This window comes from Schistocerca serialis, chromosome 3 (assembly GCF_023864345.2).
Source record: "Schistocerca serialis cubense isolate TAMUIC-IGC-003099 chromosome 3, iqSchSeri2.2, whole genome shotgun sequence".
NCBI classification, from domain to species: domain Eukaryota; kingdom Metazoa; phylum Arthropoda; class Insecta; order Orthoptera; family Acrididae; genus Schistocerca; species Schistocerca serialis.
Window position 1 is genome coordinate 74,972,506 of NC_064640.1, and position 26,495 is coordinate 74,999,000.

Here is a 26,495-nt window from a genome sequence, read left to right on the forward strand (position 1 = left end):
CAAAATACACATATATAAAACAATAAAGTAAAAAGCAAAGCAATAAACTAAAAAACAAAACAAAAAATGTATGACATGAAATAGCAGTTTATAATGTCAAACAAATAGAAGTAAAGCAAAAAGTAGACTAATAATGAATGTTTAGATATTTTAAATATTTATGTTGAAAATACTCTGATAGCACATTGTGTACTACTTATTTTCCAGAAATGGTATTTCAGATGCCTACTTCATTACGCATGATTGTATGTAGCTTGAAAGCTTCTTTAACTTACGTTGTAACAAAAGTTTTCATTTTTCAAAACTAATTAATGATGGTGAGGTATTTTGAAAAATTTGAAATTAGAGCAAAATCCAGTTACGCAGTTTTCAAGAGCATTGCTTACAATAGTCTGCATGGTATCAGATGACTGAAAACTTATGCAGCTTTTTACGCTGATTCCAAATCTGTTTTAATTTTTTTCCTATCATGTACAGTTTTGTCGCAATTTGTACAGTTTTGCCGCAATTTGACTTCAAAGATATATGGGGCGTATCAATAAGAATCATCCAATTTAAAAAAAGAATCATCCAATTTTAAAAAATCAGAAGTATTATGTCATTTGAGATATGTGGATGAACAACATACTGTTAGAAAGAGCTAACTCTCGAGTTTCAAATGGTTCTCGCTAGGTAGCAGCAGTGTGCGCCCAGTTCATTTCTAGTAAAAATGGTATCAGGACAACAGAAAGCATTTTGTGTTCTATGTTTTGCCCAGTGGAGGTCAGTATTAACTGTTCAGCGTGGCTTTCGTACTAGGTATGGTGTGGATCCTCCAACAGCACAGAGTGTTAGACGACGGCATGAACAATTCCGAGAAATAGGTTGCTTGTGTAAAGGCAAATCATAGGGATATCCCTGAGTGTCTGGCACAGGTATCGAACACATCTACCATAGTTTCAGTTTAACAAGGAGTCCTCAAAAATCAGTTCACTGTGCAGTTCGACAGCTCAACATCCCCCTGATGTATGTGTGTTGCATCAACCTTTACACATGAAACCGAACAAAATTCAGGTACTGCAAGCTCGTGACATACAACAATGTGTGGAGGTGTGTAAATTCGTGCTTGGCAAGATGGAGGATGAGTCTTCTGCTTCCACACTTAGTTTAGCGACAAGGCAACATTTCATTTAAATGGAAAGGTGAACTGTCATAATGTGAGAATATGATGTACAGAAGAAGCACATGAAGTTGTACAACACGAGTAAGACTCTCCATAATTTTATGTTTTTTGTGCAATTTCATGGGAAAAGGTGTATGGTCCATTTTCCTTTTCCAAGAACACTGTTACAGGAAGCACATATCTCCATATGCATGAGAACTTTCTTTTCCCACAGTTGGAGGCTGATTCGAACAACTTCATTTACCAATAGGATGGGGCACTGCCACACTGGCACCTGGAAGTGCAGGAATTTTTAAATCAAACGATTTCTGAATGATGGATCAGTCTTACTGGACCAAATGTTACTGGCCTCCAGGGTCACCGGACCTAACTGTATGTGATTATTTCTTGGGAGGGGGGGGGGTTATAAAAGATTCTGTTTATATGGCTCCATTACCAACTACAATGAATGAACTGAGATACTGTATAACAGCAGCTGTGGGAGCTATAACTCAAGACATACTCACCACAGTGCAGGAAAAATTTGAATACTGCATTGACATATGCCATCGATCTGAAGGGGGACGTATTGGACACCTATGAAAAGGTATGAAAAAAGGTTTTTTTAATTTCCTGTTCATCAAAAAATAAAATTCATTGTAGATATTTACTAGGTTTAGAAATATAGATGTTCCAAATCGGATGATTCTTTTTGATACCCTGTATTGCTGTGCCAGTACGCTATGTGTGTTGTTGGAGGGAAATTTCTCAGTATAGCCCTGTACACCTTTAGGTTGTTACACCTTTTAATTGTTGTGTGGCCCTGAAACCGTTGCTTGTCTCACATGCTTGGATTACCAGTGCTATAGCGTGATAATTGTATATATTTAAGCCAGTATTAATGAAACACCTCGCCTACTGATGATATTTACTACCATGTCAATATGTCGGTGCATGAAGAATCAAAATATTTTCTGTTACATTTTCGGACTTATACAGTGACTAAACAGACTTTGTGTAAAAAGCTTACGGTGCTTATTTTAAAATGAATCTTGGTGTCCAGCATAAGGCATGGGTGCCAGAGACAGTTTGCCTTTATTGTCTGGGAAAGTTAAGATTGTGGACAAAATAAAAGAAAACATGAATCCCATTTCCGATTCCAACGGTGTGGAGGTAGCGTAAAAGTCACCAAAATGACTGTTACTTCTGCTTAGTTAATGTTCAGGAGTGCAGTTCGAAAAATAAGAGACAAATTATGTAGCCAAGCATTGATTCAACCATTAGACCAGTTTTCACACGGAGAAGATCTGATTGCTTGTCTTCCTCCACCTGTTGTAGAGAATGTGGCAGAAGATGATGAAGAAACCGAAGTTGATGCAATTACAGAAGTCGATAGTGATGTCCACCAGCCTGAATGCGACTCCATAGCTGTTCTCTCAGACTGAACTTAATGCTCTCATACGAGATTTGAATTTGCCTAAGGAATGTGCGGAACTACTTGGTTCCTGGTTAAAAAGTAAGAACTTTCTGGAATCGGGAACACAATACTCATTGTACAGACATAGCGAGAAAGAATTAGTTCATCTATTCTCAGAGAACGAGTTAATGCACTTCTATTAATAAAGAAACTGACGAAAGATGAAGATTCTGAGAAGACAATAAAGAAAAGAGAAAAATGTGCATGATCGCCTTGTGATCACTTACTGAGTTCTATGGAATAACAAAAATCCTAATTACAAGCAATAGTTGAAAAAAGTTGCTTGGTTTCAGAAAGGTGGTTTATTAAATGAGTGTGAAAGTCCACTTTCTACACTCACATATCGATTCCTTTCCAGAAATTGGGGACATTATGTTGAAGAGCAGAGTGAACGTTTTCACTGAGATATTGAGAGGAAGTACTAGCGGCATTGGACAGCAGCTTCGTTGACCGACTACTGTTGGATGTTATCATACACAAGGATCTGCAAGGAAATGAAAGAAGAGGAAGTTTAAAAATGTGTGGGTCATTCTTGATTTCTTGTAGTGAAGAAACAAATTAGGGGAGTTTTGAGGAGTATTTTTTAAATGTATTTTATTTTTTGAATGTGTTTTGTTTGATTAAAAACTTACTTTGAGTGAAATGGTGTGAGAATATATTTGTGGGCTCAGAAGTGAAAATCGCCAAAATATTACTTCCTGTTTTGTGCAAAAACCTGACGTGATAGAGAAAAACGGTAGCAATTTCTAGAATCAGCATGAAAAAATTGATTCAAGAGTAGCTACTTGAAACAAATCATATGACACAAAGTTTTAAAATGCAGCCTAGTGTTACATATCAACTTTTATATGAGGAACATTTTTTATATATCGTCATTTCAAAGATATTCGCTTCCAAACCTAATGCACCAAATTAGCTAATGGGGTATGTTTGCCCACTTTGAAGTGAAATTGGGCACGAGTAAAAAAATTATGTATTGCGCTATTTTACCCTCTCTGCAAACTTGGCAACGTTCATCAACATCATTCATTTACACTTGGGAATGTTCTCTTGTCAGTCACACACACTTTCATCTACTTCAAGAAGAAGAGCTTTGATTGACCACGAGTAGTCTCTGTTTGATATCCTAAAAGAGTAGGGACTAGACTCAAAGACGGTAAGCTTCACTAGCCAAACATACGAGTACTCAACGTCGAAAGTAAAATTTAGAGTGAAATATCAGAACCATTTGAAATTGAAACAGGTGTTCGCTAAGTAAATAAACTGTCACTGCTCACTTCAATATCATCTTAGACAAAATCGTTAAGGAATGGGAAAAAGAATTAAAACATTAAAGACTCTGGAAGCCTATTGTGTTGGGGCAAATAAAGATGACTCTCTCTCTTCCTTAGCTCTTGTAGACGATTTAGCGATATTAGTGAACAATGAAGCCAATGGCCTTGCCACAGTGGTAACACTGGTTCCCCTTCAGTTAAGTGCTGTCAGACTTGGCTAGCACTTGGATGCATGGGCGTACCCAGCGAGGGGCAGGGGGGGGGGGGGGCAGCGGCCCCCCCCCTAGAAGATATTCGCAGTTTTTCACTAGTTTATTGTTTTATTTAATAAGAAATGCTGCATGTTTTCTCGGATTGTACAAGTACATTCATGTATTTAAAATGTTTATTGAAAGCAGTTTTTCACTGGTTTACTGTTGTATTTAATAAGAAGCGCTGTATGTTGTCTCGAGTCCTTGTTTCCTGAGACTATTATGACCTGCCCCCCCCCCCCCCCCCCGCATCCCTCCCAGTTCAGATCATGGGTACGCCCTTGCTTGGATGGGTTACCATCTGGCTCTGCTGAGTGCTGTTAGCAAGTGGGGTGCATGCAGCCCTTGTGAGGCCAATTGAGGAGCTACTTGATTGAGAAGTAATGGCAAATGGCACCAGTCATGAAAAGTGACAATGGCGGGGGAGAGTGGTGTGCTGACCACATTGACCACATGCCCCTCTGTATCTGCATCCAACTTTAAGGGCTGAGGATGACATGGTGGCCGGTCAGTATCATTGGACCTTCACAGTATTTGTTTGTTTTGGTGGACAGTGAAATCACAGTAATAAGGCAGACGTCCTCAAAGAATGTTCTGGGAAATCTGGCCAACAAGCCCCTTTTCTTAAAACAGAAGAAAAAATACTTCAGTGTAGATCTGCACTAAATTTAACATTCAGAAATTTAACAACAAGTACGGAAAAAGAGGGTTTAACACTTCCCTGGTAAGACAAGCATTAGGAGTTCGATTAAAAACTCAAGAAAGGGTGCAGGAGAATGCATGACATCTACAACCAAAAGTGCATATCTACAGAAGCGCACACACCCATCCATCCCCCCCTCCCCCGCCCCCCCCCCTCCCCGCCACACACACACACACACACACTTAACCACATTTTATACCTTCTTTTGACACATTTGGAGTGGAAGTCGCAACCATGATACGCAGCCTTTAAATCGTTCTGTTTTCTTGTGGGTGGCTGAGGAAGACATTTCAGACACATTGCCACTCGGAATCGACACGAAAAGACTTCAGGGGCTGCCACAAATGGCATCAATGAAACCACCTTTTCTTTGGGGCCTTGTTTCACACAGATTTGCGGTGAAAATCGACAGTTCACAGTGTGATGAGCAGCCGCACGCTGTTCTTGACAATATTTGACACCAGCCGGATGATTCAACCCTGCTCTAAGGACATTATGGGTCAGCAACCTCATTGAACGTGAATGCACCTCTCTGGAGTGCAGAGCAACTGCAGCTACTGCTCTGGTGTATAGGGTGGAGCCACTACGGCCCGTTCAAAGCCATTCAACGAAATTTTAAAAGGATCTGAAGCAGCAAAGGATGGATGTGCTTTTTCAGCCCTCTTGTGGCGTTATTGTGCAGTGGTACAACATTGATAGATGCATGAACAAAATGGCAAAGGTCCCTCTAAGACCTTCCAATTTGGCAACACCCTCAGTGCCAACTGCGTGCTTTTCTTGAGACGCTTTAAAAATGTACCTGTACAGAGACAAACTGTGATGAGACTCCTGGGCACCTATAGACATGCTGCGCTGCTGCTCCTAAGCCTGCCAGCAGACATGGGAAACTGGAGGGATGTCAAGGGCACGTAGGTCTCTCATCGCACATTATCTCTGTACAGGTACATTTTTAAAGTGCTCAACAAAGGCAGGCAGGTGGTACTGAGGTTGTTGCCAAATTGGGAAGTGCTAGAGCGACCTCTTCTATTTTATTCGCACATCTCTCAATATTGTACCATGATCACTTCACTGGGTGGAATGAAAGAGGAGAGCTGAAAAAGCATAAGCACGCTTTGCTGTTTCCGATCACAATAAAATTTCGTCGAGTGGTTTTGAAGGACCATAGTGCTTCCACCCTATACACCAGAGCAATAACTGACGTCACTCTACGCTCCAGAGGGGTGCAATCACGTCCACTGGGGTTGCTGACCCATGATGTCCTTACATTAGGGTTGAATCATCCGGACAGTGCCAGCAGTGTCAAGGGTTGTCAACAATGGCGTCCCGTTGCTCATCATAGTGCCAACTGTCGTTTTTGACTGCGAAATGTGTGGGAATAAGCACCCCAAGGAAAAGGGTAATTTCACTGACGCCTTTTATGCCACTTTCTGAGGCATTTTGGTGTCGATTCTGACCGGGGGTGCGTCTGAAATGTTATCCTCAGGCACCATAAAAAAAAAACTGCATGCTTTAAACACTAGGCGTCTCGGTGCTGACCACCATTGCAAAGGCATCAAAACGAGGGGTGAAATGGTAATAATAGGGGATGTGCGTCTGAAGCGACGCCGAGCCAGAAGGCGACATAGCAGGGCACCACGCTTTTGCACCGTTACAGAGGAAGGTTGTAGGAACTTTTGAGCCATATTTCAAACAGGAATCTGTTCCGTCAAGAGATAAACTTTTGGGTAGAACGATGTTCCAAGAAAACTAGGAACGAACTGAACTGAAGAAAGAAAAGTAGCCGTAAGGAAGATCAGGAAAACGAATCTAGAAGCACTTTGTGATCCATCTGAGGTCACATGCAAACAATAATAATAATAGCAATAATGAAGCGAATTTATTTGTTCTTTCTAAATTATTAACAGTACATACATTACTTATCAGAAATAGAAGAAAAATTTCGTTAGTTACGAGCAGAGACAATAACAAGTATTGATTAAGACACTCAAGTCAGGTTTAACAGCTTTGACATATCCTATGGCCAAGATGTTAGAGATTACAGTCTGCTATCATCCAAGATACTGCTGTTCCTGGCAAAGCTTTTTTGGCATTTGAATAAGCATCCCTTAACCTGTACTTTGAAAATCCTTCAAAATATCCAAATGGGAGTCCATTTTTATCCTCTTAACTTGAAGGCAGCTATTATTTTAACTAGCTGTGCTGTGCCAATGTATCTGCTGTGCTTGACACTAAAATCAACTGAACTTTTGTAGCGTAAGAGACTGAGCTTTCATTTAAGATGTTTCGTGACACGAAGGTACAGTCAGATGAGATGTTCTTATATATGTGAGATCCATTTTCCATCACACTTAGTATTGCATTAAATATCTTTAAGCATTCTAGCTCAAGCAGTCTTGCTCCAGTCCCTAGCTTGCAAAAGTTGGATGACTTCAGTCAAATAGCATATTTGCTTTAGCATCAGCTTGCCAACTTTTGAGATCCTATTATACCATAGCAAAGTTGAAGCAAAAGCTGAATTGCTGGACATGTGCAAGTTGTTTAGGTTGTAGGCTTGTGCACCAAGTGCACTGTTGCCAAGTGCACTTTACCAATAGACGTCTGATCTGCAGTAGTTGTTTCTTCATCATGCTGCTTGGACAAAACGTCATTGTAGACATGGTGCTGTGATGACAGGATGCATTTACAGTGGCCAGCCAATGGAAGGGTTCTCCTTGTTGGCAGAAGATAGGAACACAAGAGGTAGGAGAACTCACGTACTTCTCCAAGTTAATTTTTTAAACTGTATTTTTTTAACTGGTCAGATTTTGTATCCCCTCTGCACCTGTACCATTGGCAGCAGCCTATCTTACCATGCCTTTGGTACTGTCCTGCTCAGCATGCCTGCAGGCAGGAACAGATAGTGTAGCCTTCTCACGAAACACCCCGATTTCTCACGTACTGTGGATGCGTGATCTGCTTGACTGCACCTGGCCACCTGTTCTTGACCGTTACACACACTCTATGGTCCTATGGTCAGATTACAACTCTGTCCGTACGTCAGCCATTTGCTCACATGTGCCCATGCTACCTGGTTGTCCCCAGGCAGGCATCCAAGTTGGAAAAACCTGGTTGAAGGTGTAAGAGGAGGTTGTCCATCATATACTCACAGGTGGCCGAAACATTACATAGTACAAACAGCATAACTTTGAACTCATTGATGTTATCAAGGTAATCTTTTCCTGGGCAGCCCGTCAACATCGATTTACTGGTACCCTGTCTACATATCTATAATTGAGAAACGCTTTGTCCCTTTCAGGGAGTCTAGGGTGTCAACAATGTGTGGAAATGAGTAGAGATTTGTTTTCATGATTTTATTCACTCAGGAAGAAGAACTCTATGAGCTAGATGGTGAGGACTATCAAATTCACAGTCATGTTGCAATACCTGAAGTCTGGTCATGTAAGATGACTAACTAGAAATCATTCACATATGAATTATACTGAACTGCAATCACTTAAATATTGTGGAAGGAACCAAATTAACCCTAGTCAAATAACTAAAAACACGAGACCCAGCTTGTATAGGCTGCCAATAATCTAACTTGCTACTTCAGTCCCAGTCAAGACCAAAAGACTGCATGGATTGCAAAACTGTGACAACCACCAGAAAAAAAAACAATACATGCCCTTAAATAAAATGTTACTTCCAAGCACCAAGATAGGAGGAACTGTGAACCTATGCTATACCAGCCTGTAGACATGACTACCTAACTAACTAAACTCAGCCATGTAAGTAGACAAATCCAAACACAAGAGGCATCTCAAATTTTAGAAACAAGCAGTTTTAATTATACAGTTAACAAACATTAAGTACTGGTAAGGGCATACGTGTAAGAGCAAGCCGTAGTCTATGAAGAAATATTTCAGGGATCCAAGAAGTCCATTGTGAAATCAGTATATTAAGAGTACCAGTGGTCAGCTACAAAATTTGTTTCTATTTTTGCATTGTGATTATATCATTATGGCATGGTGTTAACTGATGTACCAGTCCTGTCACAATTGCCCTGCAACATGGTAGTGGAGTCAGGATATGGCCAATTGTAATTAATCTGATGATAAGCTGAAATTCTGGTCTGCCACATGCACTGTGTCACATGTTATAAAACTGCACAGTAAGCTATACAAGCTGGTCTGCCACCCATTAGGAATATTTTCACTAAGATTTTATCACAAGCTGAAGCATATTGGAAACAATTTTGATAACTAAGTAGCAGCAGATACAAGCATACTTATGCACACACAAATATGGTAGCTTCCATTTATAACTAGATGTTTCTTTACATGGAAAAAGATAAAAAAGAATGGTAGAAAACTGTGTTATGTCACCTGTTACAGTACATTATTATTTATCAATTACAACAGTCAGCTCCCCATAATACTAGTAACTAATATTTTAATCAGTCTATAAATAAGCAGCCACACTGAAAAACCAAAATTTTGTAATTACAGGTAACAGAAGAATGTCTAAGAAATCTAATATTTGTAAACTGTGTTGATGGAGAGAAAAAATATGAAGAAGTTTTAAATTTTGATAAATTTTTGAATGTTGCAATGACAGCTCTTGACCAGTACAACAAAGATCAAACCAATAAATTGAATATTGTTTTATTTAAGTAAGTATTAAATTTCCATAAATGCATTATTAATTAAAAATTGCTTTTTGATTGCACAACAATTACACTCCAGAATCTGTGGTTGTCTTTTCTTCTTCTGGTATTTGTTTTACTAGCAAGATTTATCTTTATTACCTTAAATAAATATTGGGTACTCAAACATGTTTATAAAACAAAAGAAGTAAAAAGTTTCTGTACATTTTCTTACCCAAGCTGTAGGGAATCAGTCATCAAACTTTAGTTTAGTTTCAGTTACTAATTTAGCTTAGGCATATGTGCCTCCTGCTGACTGTATTTGCAACCACTTGTTCTCACACAGAACATGTTGATAAGTTTACAGGTGCTATACACTATCTAAGTGAAGATATGTCCACATGCAGACCATCTTATTTCATTTACTGTTGCTGGCCTGAATTTGCTAATCCATTGTCTACTTCTCAGCTCATTGTTTTATTTTTCATGTGTTTGTTTGGTGGTTTCTGCTCCACATATGGTTGATATTTTAACGGTACTGATATCAGCGATGAGTTGTTTCTACTTTTCAGCTCATTGTTTTATTTTTCATGTGTGTGTTTGCTGGTTTATGCACCACATATGGTAGATGTTTTAATGGTACTGGTATCAGCGGTGCATATTTTGGAAGGTTGACTATCTATGTGTGTTGTGTCAGGACAGTGTGACACATACTTATTGGCACAGTTTTCCAATCAGTGTATTTGCTAATCTTGTGAATGAGAACCAGAGGCAAAATTAGGTTAGACCAGGGGGAGGGAAAAACAAACAATTTCAACAGCACGGAGTATAATAGGGATAGGGTTGTAGACCCATCCAGAGCTGAGATGATTAACTTTTCATGGAACAGTGAGACACAAACATAGATATAAATAGAAACAGTAGATGAGGTGATAGATACAAGTGAAGATGAAGATGCAGTTGTTAAAACACAAAATGTTTCATTAGGGGATTACAATAGGCTGGTAATGCCACCAAAATGCCAAGTCACAGAGCATTCAAGTACTTCGACACCATAATGAGTCATGGGGAGGAATAATCAGATGGACATTCTGATTATTCCTCCCCATGACTCATTATGGTGTCAAAGTACATGAATGCTCTGCGACGAGCAGGAAAAGCAACAATTAATCCAGCATCTAGACAGTCGACACTGGCATCATAAGAACCTTTGTCTGTTTCAGCAATGGGCTCTCCAGTAACTGCAACATTCCCAGTGATAACAGTAGTATGGTACCTGGTTTAAAAACAGCACCAACAACAGCACAAGTTATTCCTATATCAACACAGCAAACAGTGCAACTGACTTCAGTTAACACTCCAGTATCAGCACCAGCCACCCCAGTGGCAGCAGCAGCACCAGTAATTTCAGCCCTACCAGTCAGAAAAAGTGTGAAGCAGCCAAATTACCTAAAAAAATTTTTAGTGCTAAACAGCATCAGGAAAAAAGTTCTAGGACATGTAATAACTTCTCTAACGTGTCCACTCATAAGCAATTAATGGTCTTATATCAAAATGTAAAGGGTTTATGTAATAAGCTAGGTGAAGTAGAAGTTTTGTTAACTGACAGTTTAAGTCGAATTTCTGTGGTTTGCACAAGTGAGCACTGGTTACGAGACTCTCAGATATGCACAACAACTGTTCCAAATTTTAAAATCATAAGTAATCTCTGCAGAGAAAAGCACAGATGTGGAGGTGTGCATATTTATGTTAGAGAAAATCTTAACACTAAAGAAGTGAAGTTAAGCAATAGTAAGCATATATAAAAAGTATTTGGATACTGTGTCTGTGAACTGACGGACTGTGGCCTTATAATTGTCTGTTTATACAGGTCATTCTCTGGAAATATTTCCTTATTTAAAAAAAAATATATATATATAGATCTAAGAAATGAACTGACAAATAGGTCAAAATGCCCACTTGTGCTGCGTGATTCCAACATCAGTTTCAGTAATTATAACAGTGCATAAAAGGACCAGTTATTAAATCTCATTATGTCATATAATCATAAAGTTACATTAGCAGGTATCACCAGGTATGGAGGTGGCTGCAAGACAATAACTGATCAGGTGTTCATTAACAGACATACCAGTAGTTATGATAATGGCAATTAAGCTTCAAATAAAAAACATGATTAGAAAAAAAATGTCCCAGTGTAAAATGTATAGAAACAAGATCTATTAAAGAAAGTAGCCTTATGATTTTTCGTAAGCTGTTGCAAAGGGTTAAATGGGACACAGACCAAAACAAAACTGTAGATATTAAATATGATTCGTTTATCACAGAATGTAAATAATGCTTTGATGTTGCCTTCCCCTTTAGAAAAATAAACAATACCCCAAATGTAATTCATAGCTAACTGCAAGAATTAAGAATTCTGCCGGCACTCTTAGAAGTCTCGTCAGTATTGCAACTGCAATGCAGCACTAAAACCACATCTCAGATACTACAGAAAAGTCTATGGAAAGGTTATACATGCAGCAAAAAAGGTGAATAATGACTTAATTATCAGAAAAGGCAACAATAAAACCAAAACCATTTGGAAGATCATAACCTGCAACATAGGTAAATCCAAAGTGACAAACAAAAATCCCCTTATAAATAAGGAAGGAAAAGTTGTTGAAGACTCTCCAAATATTGTTAATATATTTAATGACTGCTGTATTAACATTGCTCAAAATCTTACAAGAACTTGTGGGACTCAAAAGTAACAAGCATAAAAGTTCCCATAAATGAAAGAACCATCTTTTGTACCCAGTTACACATTCATAAGTAACAATAGTGTGAAAAGAAAAGTTGCTATTCACCCTATAGTGATATGCTGAGTTGCAGATAGGCACTACAAAAAGACTGTCACAAATCATAGCCTTCAGCCAGTGACGCCTTTGTCAGAATTAGACGGCAAACACAAACATACGCACACTCACACAAATGCAAGTCACATGCATGTGACTGCAGTCTCAGGCAACTGAGGCCACACTCAGATTCTGTTTTAGGCCTCCTGTATCTTGGTTTTTATTAAAGACTTTCCAAATCATCTAACAAGAGCCAAATCACTACTTTTTTCAGACAATACAACCCTCTTTATCAACAGACAGAGTGACGCTGACTTGCAAGAAAAGATAACTGTAGCAACAAACAAACTGTTTAATTATAAATGTCAAAAAAACCACATGGATGAACTGTAGGCACATAAGGAACAAAGTAAAAAATAGCATCTGACTAGAGATAGGGAACTGTGTAGCAGAACAAACATCTTTCAAAGCCAGCCGGTGTGGCTGAGTGGTTCTAGGTGCTACAGTCTGGAGCTGCGCGACCGCTACAGTCGCAGGTTCGAATCCTGCTTTGGGCATGGATATGTGTGATGTCCTTAGGTTAGTTAGGTTTAAGTAGTTCTAAGTTCTAGGGGACTGTTGATCTCAGAAGTTAAGTCCCATAGTGCTCAGAGCCATTTGAACCATCTTTCAAAAAGTTTTTATGTGTATGGTTGGATGACAATTTAAGACAAGAAAAACATGTTGAATTATTGTGAAGGAAGGAAGCGTGGTCCTTTGCTACTATTAAACCTGTTGTACTGTGGGCCAACTTACTGCAACACCCATGCCCTAAGCCCAAGCTGTAGGCATGTGTGACCATAATTAAATACACATGGTTACACATAACACATATATTCTCAGCAATATACATACACCAAAAACTTATGATAATGACCCCATGGGTGATCACGAGACTGCGGTTAATGGTTCGACCACTGATCCTGGATAGTACATACTCCTCAGTGATCAAGCGTGTGGTACAGATCCATGGCTGCAGGAGACAATGGACACATGTCCAGCTGAGTGTGTGAATGTTCTTTTGACACATAGATGCCATTTAATTTCCAGGCATGAGAAACATAGTGAACATGTGACAGCTGTTCAATTTGCATACATTATGGTAGGGAGTGTGTGTTTGGCTCAACCCACATAGTCTGAGGCTAGCAAGATCACAGAATGATGCAGACGTCCACTGAGTAACAGTGGCTAGCTCATACTGGTGTCTCTCTTTGTGTCCTGCATGTCTGTTGGTGGTGCGTTGTGCCGTACTTTGTGCTAACACTGCTTTTGCATGGGGGCACATGTGGACAAATGTTAGCCCATTGGCTGTGTCATATGCAATTACTGTGCTGCTGTCCAAGGCTGCCACACAGACCGCCATTGGGGAGCAGAGCTTGGTAGGTGCGAGAGGTGAAAATGTGCCGTCTGCAGTCAGCATATATTTATGTTTTGCATGCAACGTGGGCACAGTGGTGATAGTCAGTGACATCAGTGCAAGCACAAAGGTAGTGTGTGTGACATAATGAATGGCTGATGGGGTATGAAGGGCTGTGTTCCCTTGTGGCCTGCTAGAACAGCAGTACCTAGTGGCACTGTTCAGGAACTGTCTGTAGCGATGAGTGGCTGCAGATCTACTTTGTATATATTGGTTTGGAGAACACTGGTGCATGAACAAGCTCTTGTTAACTGCTACGAAGGATAAAAAATGAAGCATTGGTGAAGATGCCCTGTTCATAACACCGAGTTCATTTGTATTTTTTTTTTCTTTTTTTTCTTTTTTTTTTTTTTCTTTTTTTTTTTTTTTTGACAAACCCAGAGCAGAAGCATGTTGTGGCACTTGATGTGGGCCCTGCACTCATGGCACTGGAGACTGCAGGGAGCTTAACATGTGTGAACGCGGTGTCATTGGGGCTCGAAGATGGCTTCTGGAGCTGTGGTGGACATACCTGGCAGGCAGCGGGTGGTGTGTGTGTGGGCTGCTGTCTGCAATGTATTGTCATTATGATGCAGCATGTGCATTTGAAGCAAACATGGTAACTGGCACACATGGCGTAGTCTGCTGGTTGCAGTGGTGAGGCTGACTAGTGCGGCTGTGTGGGGTGTGGTCTGGGAGGCTGTCTGGGTGCGTACGGGTAGGCTGGGGCACATGTGGCTGTTGAGTGGCAACTGGCAGTGTGCGTGAGCCACCGGCAACTGCTGGGGCAGCCTTTGCCTGGCCAGTTGTATGTAGAGCATCATCTGTTACCCAGTCCTCTACCAGATCAAAGAAGTGTGCAGTGGTGGGATGTGTCAAGACTTATGGCAGTTTGACCCTGTTGATCGAGACCTTAGGTGGTCTACCATTATACTCAATCTCCAATGTTGTCCCACCATGAGTTATCATGTGATGTGGTCCTGAGTATAGTGGCTGCAGTTATGGCTGTACTACATCTGTGCACAGGATCACACATATGCAGTGCTGTTAGTCTGTCTGTACAAAGACTTTGTCAGTGCTGTGCCATGTTGGCAGGTATGGTCAAAGGACGGCTGTGTGACTAAGTAGGCATTCTGCTAGGGGCAGGGTTGAAGTGTCGTGTGGCGGCAGTACTTCTTTCATGAATCCTCCAGGGATGGTGAGCGACTGCCCGTAGATGAGGCCTACAGGTGAGATGACAATCTCTTCCTTCAGAGTCACTCGCAGGCCAAGGAGTATGAGCAGTAGTGCTTCCATCAAGATGGTGTTGTGGTACATCAGGGATGCCTTCAGCACCCAATGGAGCCACTCAACCACACCGTTAGACAGCAGATGGTAGCTTGTTATGCTGTGTAACTGTGCACCACACAACTGGGTGACATGTTTGAACAGCACACAGTCAAACTGGTGGCTATGGTCCATAGTTACGTGCCTGAGGCAGTCAAATCACACCACCCAGGTGTCAACAAAAGCAGTAGCGACCATCTCAGTGGTGATGTTGGCTTTGAGTGTTGCCTGTAGCCAGTGAGTGAAACAGACAACCATTGTAAGGAGGCAGCACTTGCCTTGGGACAAAGGAGGCAGGAATACAATGTCAGCATGGACATGTGTGAAGCTGCATGTCATGTTGAGAAAGGTGCCAATGGGCAGGTGTTATAGGTATATGCTCAATGAAGATAGTAAAGGGGCTATCTACAAACAGAACTGTTACACCACCTGCTACACGGTAAGCAGTTCATAATCGTATATGCTCCAAGCGTGCCACCCTGCCTACAACTTCTGCGAGAAGAAGCTGAGTAACTGCCAGCTACTTTCAATGTGTTGTTGAAGTGCTGTGCTGATAGCTGTCTGGCTGGGGTCCACAGCAATGGCTAACTTTACATCATGTATTGGATGTGTGAGCAGTGCCGCTTCAGCAAGGCAACATTTAGACACTAAAACTTTGCTCCAGTTCATGAGTCCAGGTAATGGGAGCCCTTTCTTTCACCACGGGATCATGTTTTGCTGCAGTCAGGGGTTTGAGCACTGTAGAAATGTTACATAGACAGGGCTGGTAGAAGTTGACTATCCAGAAATAACTTTATTTATTTATTTACATGTCAAGTTCCGTAGGACCAAACTGAGGAGCAAATCTCCAAGCTCATGGAATGTGTCAGTACATGAAATTACAACATAAAAGTAATAACAGATAAAAATAAATGTTCATGAACCTCAAAAAAGTCAGTCCATAAGTTTAAGTAAACGCTGTCAGCAATACAATAAGAATCAGCTTAATTTTTCAAGGAACTCCTCGACAGAATAGAAGGAGAGACCCATGAGTAAACTCTTCAGTTTCAATTTGAAAGTGCGTGGATTACTGCTATGATTTTTGAATTCGAGTGGCAGCTTATTGAAAATGGATGCAGCGGTATACTGCACACTTTTTTGCACAAGAGTTAAGGAAGTCCGATCCCAATGCAGGTTTGATTTCTGCCTAGTATTAACCTAGTGAAAGCTGCTTATTCTTGGGAATAAACTAATATTGGTAACAAGAAATGACAGCAACATATTGAGAGGCCAATGTCAAAATACCCAGACTCGTGAGCAGAGGACAACAAGAGGTTCGTGAACTCACACCACTTATTGCCCCAACCGCCCGTTTCTGAGCCAAAAATATCCTTGTAGAATGGGAAGAGTTACCCCAAAATATAATACCATATGACATAAGCAAATGAAAATACGCAAAGTAGACTAATTTTCATGTCGAAGTATCACTCACTTCTGATACCGTTCGAATAGTATAAATGGCAGTATTAAGTCTTTGAACAAGATCCGGAACATGGGCATTCCACGACAGCTTACTATCTATCTGAACACGTAGAATTCTGAACTGTTCAGTCTCACTAATCATATGCCCGTTCTGTGAAATTAAAATGTCAGGTTTTGTTGAATTGTGTGTTAGAAACTTTAAAAACTGAGTCTTACTGTGATTTAACGATGTAGGCCTTTGTGAGTTTCTGGGTGTGGCACGTTCAGGGTCACCTCACTTTGTCCAGCAGAGGTGTGGATTCAGTAGAGGTGATTAGGAGACCAAGGAGACAGACCTCACTGACCCCAAATACATATTTCAATGGATTTATCACTGTGCCAGCCTTGCTGAGACACAGGAAAACGGTTTTTAGGTAGCTAGGGTGGAGTTTGGGCATCTTCGAGAACACAAGGACGTCTTTCAGAAATGCAAAGCAGCATGGAAATCCATTCAGGAAATGCTACCAAGTCTGGGCAAGATTCCTAAGGCCAAATGTCACGAACATGTTCTCGCAAAGCCCGAAGGGAGTGGTAATCATGGTTTTTCTATCTCCTCAGGTGCCACAGGTATCTTCATGCAGTTGATTTAACTAAATACAGTCACACGTGCCAAGACATGGCTGAAGTCCAGCAGATGTGACCCTGAATATCTGTCTGGTACTGTCCTTGAATTTGGTGCTTGGGGCCACAAATTGTCTTTTTGGGGCGCTAAATGTGAGGCAGAAGATCAAAGGCTGCTTGATGGTCGGATGACACCTTGTTGTAAAATTGCCTCGAATTCAGCCTTTGTGACTGTGAGCCTGTCAGGTGTGAGGCGATGTGGGCGGTACAAGATTGGGGGACTGGGATTGGTGATGACATAGTGGAGCATTGAAAAACTGATGTCCTGTGCCTACCCAGACGGCGAGTTAGCTCCAAAAATTTGCTTAGAACATCTGTGAATGGTCTGGAGCATGCCACGAATTTAACAGTGAAGGAGGCGGCCTACTGTTGCTTTCCACTATCTTCAGACTCATTGTAGTGTCGATCAACTCGACCTTTGCAATATTCTCAAGTAACTGGTAGTGTCCAAGGAGATCTGCACCCAGGATCAACTCATTGACATCGACCACAGTGAACCTCCACACAAATATATGCTGCAGTCCATGATCCACATTCCCATAATGAGTGCCGTATGTTTTTATGGTAGATTTGTTTGCTGCAGTGAGGCACAGTGTTTCAGCCTTCCTATGATCTTTTAACATGATTTTGGAAAAAAATCAATAAATCCGATCCAGTGTGTATCAGGTGCCTCACACCCCCACACTGTTCTGCAATTAACAGACGCTTTGATACAACATTGCAGCCAGGTGCATCTAGTCCCAGTCACATCTGGCATTTGGATGCGAGCAAGGGTTGCAGCACTTGGTCACTTCGCTGCCGAAATGGGCATGATACTAGCAGATGCCACTTGGAGTGTGCCCTGACATCAGTGGGATATTGTTAGAGTGATTCTCGCTGCAGTGCCAGCTGTGTGAGCCATGTCACCCATAGCCTGGTCTGCTGCCACTGTGATGCCTGCTGCCCTCTTGCCATAAGTGCATCAAATGGAAAATCTGTGTGCTAAGTGCTGCCACCTAGGTGGCCAAGTTTTGCATGATGTGCTGAAGGATGGTGTCTGTTGGCAGGCCTGGGGGAGGGAGGCACGTGTTACCGTGGAGTTAAGGTGGCTGTTGGGGGTAAGGGCTCGTAGGTGGCTGCAGATGCTGTGCTTGGTGCCATTGCCAGTGCATTATTCACCCTGTCTGCCAGTTCCACTATGGTCTATGGCTGCATGTTGTTCTGTGTGGCTATCACTGCTTGCACATGGGTTGGGAGGCTGCACACCCAGATAGTGTGCAACATCAAATCTGGAACCACGGCAGACTGTGCAAGGCTTCGTAGGTGGCACAGGAACTGTTTTAATGACCGCCTTTGTTACACACATTGGATGATTGTTAATTGTAATAATTGTCATGGAGTAATTAAATACTGTTAGCCAGGTCTAGTGGTAGTTTTAAAGAAAAATACTCATCTTGTATCTTGAGGATTTCCTTAAATCCACTGCTTGAATTTCTTCTGTCTGTAAACTGGCTTCTGTTGTAGGTCTGGAAGCCCTATATATGACTGTAGAATAATGTAGACGACAAAACAGATTCATATGTAATTTTCATATTTAATAGTCCTAGATGCCTTGCTGCCATAAATTTACAATGTTTGCTGAGTGAAATACATTCCATTGGTATGCGACTCCAGTAAACTTTACATTTCTTCTTCCTTAATTCCTGCACCTAGTTAACATTGTTCCAAAGTACATCAGTAAAGATGTATTCATACTAAGATCGAAACATAGACCATAGAACATTAAATCAAAAATAACTGACCGAAAATGAAATTTACTCAACAGCACAATACAACAATTATAATAACATTCACGTAAAAAATATATCTTTTTGCAGTACAGTAATTTTATGAATTTTTTTTTTCTAGTCACAGGGTTAACTGTGTGAGCATGTCATATACTATTCTACAGTTGGAGTTTAAAACATTTCAAATAAGACTGAAGAAAGGATAAGATCATACATTTGTGAATATATATGGTCCAAACTACTTATTGCACATTACACTGTGAAGGCGTCCAGTTACTACATTGTTGTTGGTGCAGCAGTTTCTGTACTTGCTGCTCCTCGGGTGACAAAATTTGGCTTATCAACTCATCCTTAAGCCACTTGTTGCCGGAATGCATTGGTGGGGCAATTATTATGTCCCATACTTCAACCACATAATTCTGGTCCAGCTGGCTCACCGTATGTTGAAATTTAATGTGGTTGCATGTGATATTGTTATTTAGAAAAGCTGCCACCACTGGGCTAAACCACATGAATGGATCACAGGGTCAAAAGGGGGCAGCCTAACCAACACACATCCAGCACTGGTTGTCTCTCCAGCAGTGGTGGAGGGCGGTGGTGTGGCGCTATTTTGTGCACACGAATTTTCATGGGTTGGCTCTGGTTGCACAGAGTCTGTGCACATGAGCTGTGCCTGCAGTTCACTTTTCAGCAACCAATTATGCACTGACAGCTCTTCTAGTTGTCTTTGGAGAACCTCCATAGCCGCTATTGTACTACCACACTAAGTTCAAATGTCAAAGGGATACACTAAAAGTACCAAGACACATGCAAAGAAAACACACACAAATTGACTAAACAATTGAGGTCCAAATATTGTCCGCACAAGACTACGGGTGAGCACAGAAACATTTGAAAGTGAGTCAGCTCACAATTCCTGGTCACTCAAGCCGATCGAGTCCATCACCATGTGTTTTTGACTACAAAAAATCATGTTGGGGTCACCACTGAAGTAAGCAAGTGTGGTTCTTTGCCACTTTCAGATCTGTCATACTGTGGGCTGGCTTACTGCTGTGCACATGCACTAAGCCCAAGCTGTAGGCATGGATGACAGTAATTAAATACATGTGGTTAAGCACAACACATTTATTCACAGCAATATACATACACCAAAAAGCTATGATAATTACACTGAAAATGTTCGCATGGGTGCTTGCATGACCACAGTTAGTGGCTTGACCACAAATCCTGGAGGGTATATGCTACTCGGTGATCAAGCATGCAGTACAGATTCATGGCCACAGGAGACAATGGGCGCATGTCCACCTGAGTGTGAAAATGTTCTCTTGTCTCACAGAAGCCATTTAATTCGTGGGCATGAGAAATTTAGTAAATGAGTGGCAGCTGTCCAGTTTGTATACCCGATAGTGGGGAGGGCGCGTTGTGCTCAGCTCACATGTACTGTGGCTGGAAAGATCACAGAATGATGCAGATGTCCATAGAGTAAAAGCAGTTAACTAGCACTGGTGTATTTCCATGTGTTCTCTGTGCCCTTTGGTGCTGCACGTTTGCGGTACTTTGGACTAAAGGTACTTTTGCATAGGGGCGAGTATGAACGAATGTTGACCCATTAATTGTGTGGTCTGCGATTGCTGTACTGCTGTCCACAATTTAATAAAAAACATAATATATGCTGTTGTATGTTAAGAAAACATTAAGAATACTACAATTTGAAACAAAATTATGTGCCTACTGCTCTTATATACATAGCCTTATGAGGTATGGTATGATATTCTGGGGAAAAAGGCATTTACAAAAAACTGTTTTAACCTCCAAAAGAGAACCATTTGTATGCATAAGGGTGTTGGGCACAGGCAGCCATTTAGAGAACTATTTAAGGAATTTAAAATTTTGTCCCTCCCTGGTTTCTCCATTTATGAATCTATTAGTTTTCTTAAGTCACATCCAGAATTCTCTACTCTCAGCAGCAAAGTACAAATCTATGAAACCATAAACAAGCAAGATTTTCACAGACACATTCATTCAAGAGTCCTATACCAAAATATTTATTCCTATGAACTATTGTTATTTAGCCTATATGTCTAAGGAAGACAACAACAAAAAAAATGGCTCTGAGCACTATGGGACTTAACATCTATGGTCATCAGTCCCCTAGAACTTAGAACTACTGAAACCTAACTAACCTAAGGACAGCACACAACACCCAGCCATCACGAGGCAGAGAAAATCCCTGACCCCGCCGGGAATCGAACCCGGGAACCCGAGCGTGGGAAGCGAGAACGCTACCGCACGACCACGAGATGCGGGGGAAGACAACAAATTTTTGCAAGTCTGCAAAGCCTAAGTTAAAAAATAATGTTATTTCCTATAGTTATTAAATATATAAATTGCTCTCACTCATGATTTCTGTATGACAACCCCTATATGATGTACTTGATAAAAGGGATGATAATAAACTGAAGTGAATTGAAGTGTTTTCAAGTGTTTGGTAGTAATTGAGAGAATGAATGAAGAAAACCAAGGTCACAAGAGAAGTACTGGGCCAGTGACATTAGGTCAATGTTAGGGGAGTTCATGAACAGTTTAAATGTAAAACTGGACAAACAGAACAAGAACATTGTCAGTTTAAGGGTAAAATGAATAAAAGTGGTTGTGGTATTAAAAAGGAATTTAAGAATGGAATTAGCAGCTTGAAGCTAGATATCAATAGGTATGTTAAATTCTTAGATGATAAGATTTTCTGTAAAAGTTTGTTTAAAAAAAAATCTTAGAATAAATGGCTAAACACTCTGGTTCAAAATTAGACACTTTCATTACTGACAAGCTATTGAGTGAAAACGTAATTGAAAACCACTGTAATAAGGAGATGGAAGTCACTGTTGTTGATCAAGATGATTTAATAGAAGTGGTATAAACTTATTCCTGTAATGATAGTAATGGTATTATTCTGAATTCAAAGGAAACAGCTATTGTTGGCGTTAAAAAATTGAGGTTAGTTAAAGGGCTAATGTAAATAATGATACTTTTGAAGATATTGAAACTGAATGTTTAAAAGTAATATATAACATTGTGGACAGAGTTGATGATATTGTTGGAGGAAATAGAAGGACTTGTGTAACTAACTATAAGGTAAAAGAATTGCAATAAGTAACCTCTAATGCATACAATTTTGTGATGAAAAATGTGTAGGTTAGGAAGATGAAGGATGCTATAGTAAAAAAAAAACTGTTGCTAGATACTCAGTATTCACTGTCTGTAAAATTTTTGAAGTTGATAGTGAATTAAACAATTTTGAAAAGTAATTTTCAATTCAAATGTGCAGACAGCAATTTTCAGGGTATACAGTATGTTCAAGAGTAGTTGTAACATGCAGCATGTTCAGAGATTTTGTTAGCTGGAGATCTCTGTTTGCAATTGATTTGAATAATAAGAACAGCATTTCACACGGTATTGCAAAACTACATGGAGGTGCAGGGGATTAGAGTCATTGCAAACCCAAGAAACTACACTGAACACAATATGTGGCAAGTAGTGCCTCCCCAGCTGGGTGATCCCATCCTTACTTTACTAAATCATTTTTTGCCTACTATTCTATCCATAGATTGTAAGAAAAAAGTGCTCTTCTACTATCTTCAATTCACAGGTAATTCAAAATATGTTGTTTCAGTAATTGAAAGTTTGTATGTCAGAATAGAAAAAGAACAAAGATTACAATTGGATTTTGAGACCAAATGAGGCAACATGCTCATTCTGCCTTAAAATAACAGATGAGATCATGAAAAAATATGTTTCACTCTTAAGGACATCTAGAGAGAATGATGGAAGGCAGATCAACACATTCTTCCAAAGCACACTAACAAACTGGTTGAGGAGGCAAGACAAAAAAGGACATAGAAGAAAAGCAGATTGAACAGGAAACCTTACTAATTGGAGACAAATTCAAAATAGAAGTCAAGAAATTGAAAGGATTTCAGGAAACTGAAACAAATGCAAAAACAACTGATGTCAAATGGTAAGATGAGAGGAAAAGAGGTAATTCTGAGAAAATGAAGGAGTTTTGGAGGAAGCAGAAGGAAAAGAGAAATATATAGTTATCTTGACATGGTTCTTTGTTGATCTCTAAGAATTAAAAAAATAAAATACAAAATAAAAATGTAGAATAATAGCGTAACAGAGGATGGAAGCGAAAACATTTACTCCTATGGAAGTTAAAAGTTTTATTAAAAAGGTCTGATCTACATTTGGATCTAGTAATGTTGATAAAATTTGTATAAATAATGGCAAAATCATTTTTGGCTGAAGGATGTATGAAGATAAGAATGCAAAAAGCCTTTCAATATACCAGCAGTAGAAAATAAATTATAGTCATTTTAACTGAATTGTGTGTTGGTTCTAGGTAGAACAATATTATAATAAATGAAAAGCAATAGCTTGCTTTTGCATACTGTAGAACAAAAGCAAACTAGTGCTTTTCATTTATTATAGTCGTTTTTGTCACTTTAAAGTAAAAAATAAAATAAGTTGCTGTAATAATGTACTGGTGTTCACAAAATACGTCACCATATTGCCATTCAGGTTAAAGTAAATAATTTCAAGACAAAGTAAGTAATATTGTGTTGTAATTTTAAAGTATGTGACGTTATTGAGAAGTGGATGAGGATGATGGTTGAATTACAACGCACACATATTCGATTTAATAAATATATTGCAGATAAACCCACTCATACTCTGTGCAGAATGGCACTACCATCACATTATAGTTTTTGCACTGAGATGTTTTTGGCACAAACTACACAGGTGTGCCAAAGAGCACACAAAGAAAAGAGAAACATCATGCAGAAATCTCTTTAGTGTCCAAGTACACTGGAAGTAGCTCTGAATTCAAATGATGGCCACTGCATTGCCAGACAGAATTGCAACACTTTCCCTCAGTGTCTATATGAGAGAATAACTTAATAGTCTCATGCTACTAAAATCCAGTATTAAACATAAGAACACAAATGAGACAAAATTTAGCTGGCGGTTTGTCTGACAGAAGATAATACTTATTTTAATCCTAACATATCTCTGAATATCTCAGTTTTAATACTGCTGAGATCTTTAGTTAAAATGTCTGCGACACTCTCATCAGTCGACACATACTTAAGAAAACTATCAAAGACAGTTTGCCTGACATTATGATAGTGCAGCCTAAAATGTTGGTCCTTTCTTATATATTCATTTTCTTGGTAATCTCAGTGGCATGTGTGTAGTCAGCATTGACTTACAGGGACAGTATAACAAATTCCGAGCACTTTATCTCATTTAGAAACTCTACAAACCATTCCAACTCTTTATGTGTCTCAAACATGGCAATGTATTCAGCTTCTACTGTGGAGGTCACTACAATGGATTTTTTTCTACTCTCCCAGCTTATTGCTGCTCCAGCTAACAAAATTGCATGTCCTATTACAGACTTACTATCAGCTCAATCATTTTCCCAGTCAGCATCACTAGATGCACTAGTATCAGAACAATTGGCTCAGTACAGAAACTCAAATCTTTACATTGTTGCATGTAGCAAAACACCTTTTTTACTCTGGCCCAGTGAGAAACACTGTGTAAAACTGAATTGACCCAACCTTCTCACAAAAAGGCAATATCAGATCAAGTACATGTGGAGATATATAGGAAACAATCCACTCCCTATTGGTAGAAGTTTTGGTCAAATGCTTCTCATTCTTGTCTTCAGCAATAAGTACATATAGAGATATATAGGAAACAATCCACTACCTATTGGTAGTAGTTCTGGTCAAATGCTTGTCATTCTTGTCTTTAGCAATAAGGTTCTCATTACATGGTGTAGCTTGCTATCATGCATTTTAAATTCTATGAGTGTCTACTGAATGTAGTTACTTTGGGTTAACTTCACATGTCCTTGAGACCGTTCAATCTCAAGTCCTAGAATAAACAACATTTCATGTTAATGTGACATTTGAAAACATTCTTGAATGTTGAAATCATCAACATGAACCCCAATGATTAAATTATTACAGAAGAATGCACAAGTATTTTTTTCACACAGTTTCAAGTCTAACTTTATCATCGTAGAGCATAAAAAATGATTCCAATCCTTATCTGCCAGGTGAAACCCAAACATACTCTTATTCAATAAGTACACTTTATACCCCAACCTGAAAAAATTTGGTTGCTCCAAGAAAATGGTGCCACTTATGAGGCTATCTAGATAAGTAGCTTCTACATCAATGTGTTTGATTTTCCACCCCCTTAGTACTGCACTTGCTACCAGAATCCTCAAGCTGCTTTGTCCAATCATTGGGCTGTAGCTTTCCCTGTAATCTACTCCAAATATCTGCCTATAACCCAAAGCTACTAGCCTTGTTTCAAATTTAGTGATATCACCTTCTTTGTTTTATTTTCTTGTAACTACCCTCTTAGTCCCTACATCTACAGCCTGTATCAGCACCCACAACCTCCATGTCCTAAGAACCCTCCACAGGCATAGTGCAACTTACAGCGAGCTGTCATTTATACTGAGATGACCCATGTGAAAAGGTGTCCAATGTGATTATAGCCACACAACAGAAATTAAAAGACTCTGAACACAGAATGGTAGTTGGTGCTAGTTGCAAGGGACATTCAATTTCAGAAATCATCAGGGAATTGAATATTCCAAGACCCACAGTGTCAAGACTGTGTCAAGAATACCAAATCTCAGGCATTACTTCTCATCATGGACAACAGTGGCTGATGGCCTTCACTTAATGACTGAGAGTAGTTATGTTTACGTAGAGTGGTCAGTGCTAACAGACAAGCAACACTGGGTGAAATAACCACAGAAATCAATGTGGAATGTGTGATGATCGTAACTGCTTGGACAATGTGGCAGAATCTGGCGTTAATGGGCTATGGCAGCGGATGACCAATGCATGTGCCTTTGCTAACAGCACGACATCGCCTGCAGCACCTCTCCTGTGATAATGAACAAATCAGTTGGATTGGAAAATGGAGGCTTGGTCAGATGAGACCTGATTCCACTTAGTAAGAACTGATGGTATGGTTTGAGTATGGTGCACAATCCATGAAACCCTGGATCCTAGGTGTCAATAATGCACTGTGGAAGCTGGTTGTGGCTCCATAATGGTGTGGGCTGTGTTTAGATGACTGGATTGGGTTCTCTGGTCTAACTGATCATTGACTGGAAATGGTTATGTTCAGCTACTTAGAGACTATTTTCAGCCATTCATGGACTTCATGTTCCCAAACAACGGTGGAATTTTTATTTACGACAGTGGACCATGTTGCTGGGAACACTTTGGAGAATTTGAACAAATGATTTGGCCTCCCAGATCACCCAACATGAATCCCACAAACATTTATGGGACACAATCGAGAGGTCCATTTGTGCACAAAATCTTGAATGAGCAGCACTTTTGCATTTATGGATGCTATAGAGGCATCTTGGCTCAGCATTTCTGCAGGGGACTTCCAATGACTTGTTGAGTCCATGTAACATCAAGCTGCTGCACTACACTGGGAAAAA

At 39.9% G+C, this 26,495-nt stretch overlaps 1 protein-coding gene across 1 annotated transcript in view; it reads left to right on the plus strand.

Moving 5' to 3' along the window:
- LOC126470685 (dynein axonemal heavy chain 7-like) overlaps nt 1-26,495 on the plus strand; it is a 762,325-nt gene that overhangs the window by 246,363 nt on the left and 489,467 nt on the right. Inside the window, exon 8 of the mRNA XM_050098686.1 lies at nt 9,334-9,497. Within this exon, the coding sequence (XP_049954643.1) occupies nt 9,334-9,497 (164 nt within the window). The remainder of the gene's footprint in view (nt 1-9,333; nt 9,498-26,495) is intronic.